Source organism: Osmerus mordax, chromosome 8 (assembly GCF_038355195.1).
Source record: "Osmerus mordax isolate fOsmMor3 chromosome 8, fOsmMor3.pri, whole genome shotgun sequence".
In the NCBI taxonomy this organism is placed as follows: Eukaryota; Metazoa; Chordata; class Actinopteri; order Osmeriformes; family Osmeridae; genus Osmerus; species Osmerus mordax.
Window position 1 is genome coordinate 4,490,869 of NC_090057.1, and position 11,748 is coordinate 4,502,616.

Here is an 11,748-nt window from a genome sequence, read left to right on the forward strand (position 1 = left end):
ATCAAGTTGAATCTACAGCTTCCTATGCTTTGGAAATATTATATTGGTCGATGTTGCCGTAAATATGCGCAATCCTATACTAGGTGGATTGTAGCTAGTGAACAAGGGTGTCACGTGACTGACAAGGGAACAACATTTCGAAATGGAACGAAGCCCATCAAATGACGCCCTTGCCCTTCCCCGTCCTTGTCGCGAGAGTCTTGTGTCTGACCGACACCTTGTGGTCAGATAAAGTCCTGACGTGGTTGGCGAGCTGTAGCGTAAAACAGGCTCCATTTTGTGTGGATAAACGCCACTCTCTTTTCATCTGTGCAAGCGACAGTAAGAAACCCAATTTCTCCGGAGAAAACAAGAGAAAGGTATGCAATCTAGCAAAGACGGATTACTTCCAAAGTATAATTTAAAAATACTAATGCACGGTCGTACCGAATTTATACACTTGCAAATAATGCATTTCACGTTTCAATTGTTCAGCTAGGTATTCGCAAGCTAGCTAACTAGCTTTTTATGTATTAGCTAATAGTACTACTACTGGGATATTTTTGAGGGCCTTGCACAAGGCCATGGGAATTTAATAGAAGGTCACGCCGAATGGCCGCAACATTCACCGGTGAATTCATTGTGGATTATCTTTTGGCTCGCACATGTTTGCAAATGTGTTGAATTTTTGTAGATTTATAGCACAGGACACGCTAGATTGCAAGCTAAAGAGGCTATGTAGCAGTGTTTTGTTAATGCGCAATAGCTACCGACGAATGATAACTAATGGGCGGCGTTGATTAGATGGCTGTGAAACTGGCTCTGTTTCCAGCGTTCCATATAATTGCATAGAAATAATATTTTCTAAATCCGTAACCAACTGTTTGTTTTCAGATTTCACAAGCATGAGTGGCTGTCGCATATTCATTGGCCGACTGAATCCTTCGGCAAGGGAAAAAGATGTGGAGAGATTCTTCAAAGGTTTCGGTCGCATCAGAGATATAGACCTGAAAAGAGGCTTTGGATTTGTGGTGAGTCACCTGGCGTAGTGTTATATGCATGAAGGCCCAGTGCATGCGAAATAGCAGCTTAATGTTTTGGAAAAATGCAATGCCGACTGATTTTCTCTTTTCTTTTTAGGAGTTCGACGATCCCAGAGATGCCGAAGATGCGGTTTATGAGTTGGACGGCAAAGAACTATGCAACGAGAGGTAATTCATCCTTAATGGCATAGCACACATATTCATGAGTCATTGTCTGAAATTACTCAATGTTGGTTGTTTTCGTCAAACAGGGTGACCATTGAGCATGCCCGCGTGCGACTGCGAGGGGGCAGAGGCCGTGGGGCTGGTGGAGGTGGAGGTCGTTTCCCCGACCGCTATGGCAGAGGCTCTCAGGAGAGTAGGAGGTACACAGAAGTTTTAAAATATGCAGGTCTGCAGGGGGGGATGCGGGCACAAACGGATAAAAAGATGGATTCTTCATCTGGCACCTTGGTGAAATTGTGGCATTGCAGTCACAGTAAATCACATTAGATGATAACATTAATAAAACAAATAGCCGTTATCTCTGTTATAGGTTTGCACATAATCTAGTGTCCCTCGTAGGGGATTGTTCTTTTAGGGATTCTCTGGTCTAATTTTCCTTGTTTTGTTTTTAGTAGAAACCCTCCTCCAATGCGCACCGAGAATCGACTGATTGTGGAGAATTTGTCATCTCGTGTCAGCTGGCAGGTGAGTCCTTGGAGGCGTCTCTAGCAAGTAGCTCACAACCAGGCTCTGAATCCAGAGACCAGCTCTGCTCAGCCACCTGAAGTAATGATCTCAACAGGCCTGGCTCAGAGCTGCATCTCATGAAATCCTAATGTGAGTTCAGCAATTCCGTACAGTGAACAAAAAAAAGAAAAAAGCTGATTGATCTTATTGGATGTTATAATTAATGATGGGCCTGGAGCAAAACCAATTTAAGAATCTGCACTGTGTGTTCTGATAGGCTCAAAATTGTTCTTGAAATTCAATGATTACTTTCAAGGTTTATTAATGAAATAGGCTAACATATGGTTCTGCAAACAAACAAATGCAGTTAGTAGTTTATTTAAAAAAAGAGAAAAAAAAATGTTGTTTTTAATTTTAACCAATTCTTCACCCCTTTATTTGCCAGCCTGACTGTTGTCTCGTATGGAAGAGCTCGCTTATGGTGGAGTTAACCCCTTCAGGGTCCTTCTCTCTGGGTTGAGCCTGTGGTGCCAGCCAGTGTGTGTCCACTCCTATTTGGCGCCTGCTGGTCGTATGAGCGCTCGCTCTAGAGGCGCTGGGCCCCTTCGCTCGCTGCCACACGCCGCCCCTCAGTGGTGGCAGGGGGGGCGGGCGCGCCGTGCTGAGAGCGAGAGAGAGGGAGAACAAACAGAGTGGCAGAGAGAGAGGAGAGGAAAGAGAGAGTCGTGGTGGTGGCGCGATTGATCGATGGTTCGTTAATTTGAGAGGCTTCGATCGATCGATATCTTCCCCCCCTCCCCCTGGTGTTCCGCACATCGCGAGAGAGTGAGAGTTCCTCCCAGGTGCCCAAGGATATAATCTGCTGTTATCCCGAGGTGTAATGGTGTGGGCCAGGCGAGCCCTGCGGCCCGCTCCAATGGGTTCGCTCTCAGGTATTAGTTTCCTCTCTTCCACCCTGTTCACTCTCTTTACCGAGGGGGCTGCCAGGACTGGGCAGAGGGGGAGGCGAGGAGCCCTGTGCCCTCCTAAAGACATCGGGGCTCTGGCTGTCTTATACTGCTCACACTGCTCCTCTGCAGGGCCTGCAGATGGTATATCCCATTATCTGTGATTAGTCAGGAAGAGAGAGTGGTCCAAGCAGATTCAGAGTTGACGGAATGCCGTTTTGGTGTGTAAAAAGAAAAATGAATAAAATACAAAGTCTTCTGAGTTTATGCATGTGTGTACATGCATGCTGAGGAAGACTTGCAAACTGGCAGTGCAACTTATCGATTTTGATCAAGTGCATTTTGCCGGGCAATCGGGTGGGGTGGGGGTGGGGGTGGGGGTTCCCAACTCTGGACGTGCCTGGACTCTTCTCTCTCTCTCTGCAGTAGTCTCTGTAGTGCTCGACTGTATAGGCCCTCCTAACCTTTCCTCTCTATGTAAATCATGCTTTATGAGCCTGTGTGCATGTGCAGGGGTGCTGTGCTAACTTGGACTGTCTTATGTGTAGGATCTGAAAGATTTCATGAGACAGGCAGGAGAGGTTACGTTCGCTGACGCCCACCGACCCAAGCTCAACGAAGGGTAGGAACGAATTGCGCCCCCTCACCTGGTCTCTGGCCCCTCCTACTGTGGTGGTTGACCCTGTTCAGTAATTGTCATTAAATGCAAACACAGCCTGTCTGTGACTTTGTTGATTGTCTATAACCTAATTTGTCTACATATCTCGATCGCATCTCTAAAGGGTGGTTGAGTTTGCTTCCTACAGCGATCTGAAAAACGCCCTTGAGAAACTGTCTGGGAAGGAAATCAATGGCAGGAAAATCAAGCTTATTGAAGCTGCTAAGAAGAGGTGAGTAGCAACCATATTCCTGCCCATCACACGGGTAGAGAAGGGTTACGCATGACACGGCTCGAAATAGTTAGCCAATTAAGAATCTGTAAATGGCCTAATTGGATACAGCAATGATCATTATTGCTATTCGTTGTAAATGTCAATAAACAAAGTTTCCTTCCTCACGTTGTTTCCGTCTGTCCCTCAGGTCCAGGAGCCGTTCCCGTTCCGAGAGCTCCTCCCGCTCGCGCTCCCGTTCTCGCGGCCGCTCCCCTTCCCGCTCTCGCACCCCCAGGAGGTCCCGCTCACGCAGCCCCAAGACCTACAACCGCTCCCGGTCTCGCTCCCACTCCCGCAGCGCCTCCCCCCCGCCCCGTGGCTCCCCCCCGGTCCAGAGGACCAAGGAGCCTGCCAAGCGCTCCTCCAAGGCCAGCAAGTCTGCCTCCCCACCCCCCGTCCAGAGAGCGGCCTCCTCCAGGTCCCGATCTCGCTCCCGTTCCCTGTCCACGGACAGCCGCCATTAGACGACACACACTTTCTCAAAAAATGTGAACACACATTTACAACACACACACACGCAAACATACAACCTCACCACCATCCCATACACAAACGTTCCCACTAACCATTTTATGAAAGCAAAGCTAGGTACTATTTCACCCAATAGTCCTGGTAATCCCATTTTCACCTCCCCTCTTTTGATAAGGCTGACTTTCACTGTCAGGTGCAAGTATGGTCCTCGCTGATCACAGAAGAAGTCCTGAGATAAGAATGTCTTCTGTTTTGACAGAGATGGGCTTTATTTACTTTGTTGTGGTCAGTATCTGGGCTTAAAATAATGGTTGGAATATTTTTTTTTCTTTTATTATTAAAGCGCCTGTGCGAATGACCCCTCCCCAGGCTGACAGATCTGATCAGGAACTGTCGATGAAAGATAATGCACGGTGATTATTGAGTTTTGGAAATGCTTTGAATAGAACTTATCTAAGCTTAAAGGTTTAACAGTTTGGGGTTGTTTTATGCTGTGATTTATTAAAACGTTTTTTTTTTTTTTTTTTATGCTCCCGTTTGAATACATTTTTTTAAATGTTGTTCATGCTGTTCTTTTTTATGCATTGTATTGAATGTTCAGAGTGGTTGTATGAAATATTGTTTCTGTAAAGCAATGTATATGTTTTCTTTTTACAATGTATGGTGGTGTCTGGAGGATTGTGCAACAACGTACTGTTAGTACAAAACGTTTGGAACATGATCCTCTTGACCGTTGGAAAAAATAAAAATATTTTGTATTCATAATACATGTACGGTTTTTATTAATCTTATAGAAAGGCAACATTTGTATGTGATCAAAAATGACAACGTTAGGACCAAACTTTCAAACAAGACATAGTAACTTATTTGTGTATGTCGGAGCTTAATAAAGAATAAACTTGGAAAAGGTTTCTCTGGTAGTTCTTGCTGTACATACCTGTCAACATCGTCAACTCATTTTATATTTGACTGCCTGCCACAAAAACTGGAACACGGTACAGAAGTCCAAACACGCATCAAGGCCGATGGACTCAAACACTTATCTTACTCCACAGCTTAATGTGGTCACCAATGTGACAATTCTCAGTCTGCTTGACCTTTCCCTGAGTGAGACATCACAATTTCGACTCCCTGTGTAGACTATAGGATGGTCCAAGTTCCTCAGAAACCTTGGAGGGGGCTCGTACCAACACTGGAAAAAGTCCCAAGCTTTTTCTGTGAGGCCTTTTTGTCAAACGTTCACATCAGCTGGCTCCTTCACCTCCTCCAGGTGGCTGCTCACTGCCTGGTACACCTCTGACTCTATAGGCGGGAGGGAGAGTCAAGATCATGCGATACCACAGAATGGTGAAGTTTTACATTACAATGTTCAGTGCGGTTACATAGGATGAAGGTGGTTAGACCCTAGATGAAAACTTATTCCTGCTTGTAACTAATCACAGTACAGATGGATTACTGCATACCTTTGTTTGGCTTGCTGAAGTGCTGGTGGCACCTGAACACTAGGATGAGCAGACCAGCTTCGACTATCTGGAACAAGATGTATATCAGAGGAAACAGGAAGTAAGGGCCGATGACCTCCGGGGGAAAGGCCACCTTCAGAATGGTGGAGCACAGCTGGATGTTCTGACAGCCTGTCTCCATGGCGATCGTCCTCCGGCCCCTGACGGCGAGAGTGGTTGAGACTGAGTTTTAAAACGGACAAATAACTGACGCTCAGCGGGTCAACTCAATCTGCTGTTGCATTGCTGTCGTCACTTACGATCCGTCGAGTCTGAAGAGATAGGAGATGGCGTATCCAAAGGTGTAGCCGATGAGGGGCATGAGGGCAGCCGTGGCTGTGAGGGTTGGGGACAGGACCTGGAGGATGCTGTTAGCCATGGTCAGGCCGGCCAAGATGCCTATGATCACCATGGACACCAGCATGATGGAGATACCTATCTGTGGAGGGGGCGGGGGGGGGGTATAAGAGGAGTAGCGAGCTAACTGCTTGGGGGTAAGGTAGCACGGTGCACGTTTGCCTCTCAGCAAGAAGGTCCTGGGCTCGATTCCCACCCGGGGCATTGTTCTTTGCTCAGGTGGGTTATTTATCTTCTCAGCCTTTCTGTTTGGAGCTTACATGTTTTCCTGAGACACACCCCTCAAACTAACCAGCCTGGCTCGCTGTCCTTATCAGTCCTGATTAGACAGAAATTACCCGTACTGGTTGGCTTGGCTCACCTTGGTGATGGTCTTGGAGTATTGCGGCCGGAAGTGGTTGATGAAGATGCCGATGCCACAGGGCACCAGGGTCATGGTCAGAGCCAGGGTGATGCCAGTGTAGGGGACAGCGCTGCCCACGTCAGCGATGCCGTGGCAGTACAGGTACAGGAGCAGAGGCATCAATCCCAGCGCCAGCACGGTGGAGCAGGTGGTCATCACAATACTGGGGGGGAAGCACAGACAGATGGACAGATTCATATACAGACGGAAGGATGGACCTAGACGGAAAAGGGAGAAAAGTAAATTCACATAGAACTTTCACACTGAAAGTTTCATTCATCAATTTTTGGTTTCTATCAGATACGAGGCCAGCCTGGATGGGACAAGCTCCTGATTGGGTGGGCCAGGCCCCTCCCCCGTGGAACTGGGCCTGAATCCATGTCCGTTTGTAGTGCAAGGTCTCCTAACCCTGTCTAGACTTTAGAACGTCTAGAACCATTCCAAAAGAGTACAGAATGAAGCAACAGGTAGCAAGTGTTGTAATGAACATGACCCTGATATTGGGTTCAAAGCCAAACAGTAATTATGGTTTTGTCTTGGACAAACATGCAAGGTCATTACAGACTGTTTGTGGGTTTAAGGTGTGTCTTGCATAAGGAGTATTGTCCCAAAATCAGATGTAAAAGAGTAGGTCCACATATAGAAGTGTGCACAGATCTGTTTAAAAATGTTTTTGAAATCAACTGTCATTATCAGACCAAGAATATTTGTGGAGAAAGTTGCAGAAATAGTTCTCTGGCCAGATAAGAGGCCCAGGAGTCTGATAAACAGCGTGTCATAAACGACATGCCTGGTCCCAAATGGATCTTTAAAGGTAGATCAGGAATTTAAAGGGTACCTACCTCTCCAGTAGATTCCAGAACAAATTTTATGGGGTGTGGGAATATTAATTTGCTTCATAATATTTTTTGTTTCATGATTTGGTCAACGTGAGATCGACCATTCAATTCTGATGAGCTGATTGACTAAGCACTAATGGCACTCAAAAACACGAGAAAGTGTGCATTATCGGGAAATATCTAACAACACTTTCAGTAAAGGTCATTCAACCCTGTACTAATAGGGGGGAGAGCTGGAACATTCCATTCGTACAACTCTGACTTACCTTAAAAACCAATAAGGCAATAATAGATTACTGCCATGGTTCACAAAGAGATCATAAATGTATTATCATATTAATCTATGCAATCAGACACTGTCCCATAATGACTTGCTTACCAACCTCCCGGTCATTAACCCAGTCTCTCCCCATTATATTCACCTCTGCATCGGGACATTCTTCTGAGGAAAAGGGGTTTATGGATCTGCTGGTTCGTGTATTTGGGGTTGTTGTTTTTCAGACTACATGATTCACCTGTATATTTTCTTGAGCAGTTTTATTGTTTTTTATTGTTAACCTTCACTACAAATCCAAACTTCACCTCTCTGTCTCTGTCAACCTCTCTCTCTCTGCCTCTCTCTCCTGACTCAATCTGCAAGGTAACTGATTTTCTTGTTCTTCACAACAACCTTCACTCCAAATCCAACCCTCAACAGAAACACATTCTGGAAGGTGACCAATTCATTCGTTCATTCAACATGGCAAAGGCTTCTTCCTAAATACACACATTACATTTTATGTCTTGCTGGGTGTGCACCTGGTAAGAATAGCAGGGGCCGGATGAATGTTTGTCTACCTGAGGTTCATGTCTCCCTGAAGAGCTAGGGCCAGAATGTTGGACAGGTTACCCCCCGGACAGCAGCCACAGACCAGCACCACCACGGCTTCCAGAGGCCTCAGCTGGAACACCTGGAGCAGAGAGCTACGGTGAGACTGCCAGCTGGCCAGACAGCCAGGCTCCTCCTCATCATGACTGCTTTTTAAAAGTTTCAAGTTTGTGTCATTTATGTCACATAAACAGTTCAATGAAATGCTTGATTTTCAGGCTTCTCCAACAGTGCAGAAAATGTCTGAGAAAGTAAGACTGTAAAAAGAAAAGAAGAGAAAGAAAACAATAAAACAATGACTCCTACTCCAGTTATCGAATATCAAATAAAAAGTACAACACTAAATTCTGTCAGTGTTCACGACAAATCTATTAGGGGCCATTTAGGAAACAATTCAGACTGTCCTTACACAAACACATATGAAACACATACACATTCACATATGCATTGATTACAATCAGCCACGCCCAGCTTGTGTTTTCATTCAACAATGCTACATCTTGAAAACAGAGCAGAGATACATGGTCAGTATGCATGGGAATATTGGATTACCATTAGAAAGATGGTGAGGAAGCTAAAGCACTGACCTTGCCCAGGGCGAAGGCTGTTAGGGGCATGACACCATACTGGGCAACAACTGCTATGGCAACTCCTTTTGGCTTCATTATGTGATCCTGGGTAGAAACATAATTGGATTGTGTTGATTTAGTCCAAAAGATTTAGCGAGCACAATCTGAGGAAAATGTATTGTGAACTCACCTTGATCTTGGATACCTCCATGGTACAGCCCAAAGATATCATGGTGATGAAGAGGACGATCACAGTTCCTATACTTATGGCTCCATCCAGGATTGCACTGGTTTCCAAGACTGTGGTGTTGTGTGGTGCACTGTCATTGAGCCACAGTTCTTCATGAAAGGACAGCTCCATAACGTTGGTTTTTCCCATTTTGTGGAAAATTGTCAGTATCTGGACCATTACAAAATACATTTGAGTGAGAGAGAAATTCAGATTTTGGACTTAGGCTTATTTCCTTGTATACTGTAATCACAGGTGTGGGTTTCCATTTCCCTGTCATCCTTCTGTTTGTGCTTGTGCTTTATACACAGTGCTGCACAGAAGGATTTGGAAGATGGTTTTGACTATGGTCTATAAAGTTGTACATGCACAAAACTATAAACTGTCAAAATCTGCCTTACATTTGTTGTTTTAACACAATACTGACTTGTAATGTGCTTGTCATTTGCAATCTCTCTGGGATTTGCACAGAGCACGAGGAGAAGCTCCCACTGTGAAGTTAGAGGACAAAATAAATACATTTCAGTACCTCAGTGGTTGTCACTCAAACACAGAACAAACTAATGAGTTAAAGCGTCTGAATAATGAAAGTAAGACACAGAAACCTGTATACTGTATAGAGACTTGTTAGCAGGAGAACAAAGGTACCAATGCAACAAAACATAGATTTTAGAAGCAGAACACCTGCAAAAATCTTGCACTCCAAAGGCCTTCAAGTTAACTTCTGCTTATCAGAATGCAATGTAACTTATTTCTCATAGCCAGTCATGAGAATAACAAAACAAGCTGTCAAACCACTGTCAAATCATATAGCTACATTTTATGTTAATTAGAAAATGCTGCACAGCTTACATGTTTCTTCCTCTCTGCTTTTTTTCTTTCATATTTTGTCTTTTCTTTGCAAGTCACATTTAGTGTCGTCGTCAGGTATGTACAGTTTTGAACTAATCTGTGCAGTTTCACCCTGGTTTGTCTGTGACGCAAGCTATTCCACCTTCCTCCAACCACATCCTCCGTACCCTGTACAGACGTTAGCGTCCCTGTGCCTCCACTAGCTGACACACACTTCAATTCCATTCATCAGTTTGCATATTCATCCCTTTACATTTACTTATCCATTTGTATTATTCATTTATATTCCATCATGCAAATGTACAGAATCCAGTGAGCTGATATATGTGTTTCATAAAAAACGGTTTCATTTCAGTCAAATGTGATTTGATGTGCATTGTGAGTTGACGAGGAAGTTGATAGACAGAACATATTGTGATTATATCAATCCAATTTATGAAATGTATCATGAGAAAACACTCTATTGCTCAAAAGTTGCTTTAAAATGTCATGTTGTTCATCACAGTTCTTGCACACTTTTTGACGGTGTGCAAGAATCCTTACCTGTGATATACGGTTAAAGGTGTCTAGGTCATGTGACCATGGAAATCAATTCATTTTCATATTCAAATTAATAATTGTCTCCTCAGGATGGTTTGTTATCCTGGTCAAGTAGGTAAGGAGCTTGGCTTTTGAAAATCTCCCAAAAGGCATAAAACCATTTTAACACTAAGGAAATTAAACAATATACTGTTTATACTTGCTACGGTTGAGGGGCAATTGATTTTTTAAGTTGTAATTTCAATGAACACATTTGTTTATGATTTCCCAGATGGACAATCCACCTCTGTTCATAATGAACTGTGGCTACTTCCTGTTTATACACAGATTACACAGAATAGTTTCTCTTTCAACACATTCAACACTACTTTCCATTAAAAATCAATCTCATGATTATTTCTCACATCAGTTAAATGTCACCTACCTTCGTCTCTTCTTGTAAAAGTGTGAACTCTTTGTGAAAAGGGCACCACCTTTAAGCTGCTCCCTGTCAACATCTGGCTAATTATTATGAGAATAAATATCTGTGTAGAGAGCAAGTGTCTACGCAATTCTTGGACAGGTAGTACTATGGCCTCCCCACCTGTCCATCTTATCTCTTATGTTTCCTACACAGATATCCGAACATTTAGACAGCATGTTTTTTCTGCGTGTTGTATTTGAGATTCTGTTGTAGCAGATGTAGCCTCTTTGCAACTATCAAATGATTTATGATATTGCACTGATTATGTGTTATTCTTTTGTGGCACTGTCCCATCATCAGATATGTAATATTTTAATTGAGATAATGATGTTATTGTTGCTCTGTAAAAATACAGACCCTTGCCTCTAACCGCCGAAATACTGTTAGAATTTTGCATTCCTGATTCTTGTTTATCCTCTGTACTATATGTATAATTTTCGCTTGGGATAAAGCATCTGTTAAATTAATAAGACCTTAAATGTAATGTGACACAAGCGTGTAGCCTATGGGGAGTTGTGAAATTAAAATCTGAAAGTGTATTTTAGGTGTACATTTTGAACAATGTCGAAGCCCACTAGCACAAAGGGAAAAAAAAATCATAATCACACTCATATTCGGTGAACATCACATTATGAGAAGCCAAAACAAGTAAATGTATTTTCCCTCTTTTGCATTGTGTTCCATCAAACCATCATGGAGCCCTGTTATGCCACCTAGTGTTTACTTGGTTTTTCCAGGTCGCAAAGAAAGAGGAGGCAATAATTAAAATGTATGTTAGTTGCAAAAGGGTACTCAAAACCTATTCACCATGAGATCACTATCAATAATTAAAACAAAATCGTAATCTTTCTTTTATGTTGGAAAAGGAAGAACTGAAAAGATTTCTTTAAGGTGTCTAGCAGCTGTAATTACTACAAGGATATAGGTTCAGCAAATCTATTTGATCCACAATCCAATACTTTTAACGATATACGAATAGCCCTAACTCCTTTGATAAATCATACCAGACAACAATAGACATAACAAAAACAAGCCTAACAATTGTCTTAAAACCAGGGGCCTTCCCCTATGTGGCATGGCTG

General features: G+C 43.4%; 2 protein-coding genes across 3 annotated transcripts; one reads left to right on the top strand and one right to left on the bottom strand.

The window, feature by feature from the left end:
- Window positions 1–253: 253 nt before the first annotated feature.
- On the top strand, window positions 254–4,809 carry srsf5b (serine and arginine rich splicing factor 5b). Of its 2 annotated transcripts, none has more exons than XM_067241412.1 (8): window positions 254–359; window positions 874–1,010; window positions 1,120–1,190; window positions 1,274–1,387; window positions 1,640–1,712; window positions 3,190–3,263; window positions 3,424–3,531; window positions 3,722–4,809. In XM_067241412.1, exons 2-8 carry the CDS (start codon window positions 885–887, stop codon window positions 4,035–4,037), a joined length of 882 nt encoding a protein of 293 aa, XP_067097513.1. In that variant the 5' UTR covers window positions 254–359; window positions 874–884; the 3' UTR covers window positions 4,038–4,809. The 2 variants fall into 2 exon arrangements, with proteins under 2 accessions (XP_067097513.1, XP_067097514.1); XM_067241413.1 differs by having other exon boundaries at window positions 1,643–1,712.
- A 147-nt stretch (window positions 4,810–4,956) lies between these two features.
- LOC136947373 (hepatic sodium/bile acid cotransporter-like) lies at window positions 4,957–9,778 on the bottom strand. Its single transcript, XM_067241411.1, has 9 exons — window positions 9,664–9,778; window positions 9,239–9,302; window positions 8,773–8,982; window positions 8,601–8,687; window positions 7,983–8,095; window positions 6,265–6,469; window positions 5,807–5,985; window positions 5,508–5,707; window positions 4,957–5,346 (listed from the first exon to the last, which is right to left on the bottom strand). Exons 1-9 carry the CDS (start codon window positions 9,693–9,695, stop codon window positions 5,276–5,278), a joined length of 1,161 nt encoding a protein of 386 aa, XP_067097512.1. The 5' UTR covers window positions 9,696–9,778; the 3' UTR covers window positions 4,957–5,275.
- Between the last annotated feature and the right edge of the window lie 1,970 nt (window positions 9,779–11,748).

Bases quoted from the DNA above. Each gene is read 5' to 3' on its own strand.
- srsf5b (XM_067241412.1), top strand. From the start codon at position 885: ATGAGTGGCTGTCGCATATTCATTGGCCGACTGAATCCTTCGGCAAGG. The intron at 1,191-1,273 runs GTAATTCATCCT...TTCGTCAAACAG, and splicing joins AAAGAACTATGCAACGAGAG to GGTGACCATTGAGCATGCCC. The intron at 3,264-3,423 runs GTAGGAACGAAT...GCATCTCTAAAG, and splicing joins CGACCCAAGCTCAACGAAGG to GGTGGTTGAGTTTGCTTCCT.
- LOC136947373 (XM_067241411.1), bottom strand. From the start codon at position 9,695: ATGAAAGAAAAAAAGCAGAGAGGAAGAAACAT. The intron at 9,303-9,663 runs GTAAGCTGTGCA...CTAACTTCACAG, and splicing joins AAGCAGAGAGGAAGAAACAT to TGGGAGCTTCTCCTCGTGCT. The intron at 6,470-7,982 runs GTAGACAAACAT...CTTCCCCCCCAG, and splicing joins CAGGGAGACATGAACCTCAG to TATTGTGATGACCACCTGCT.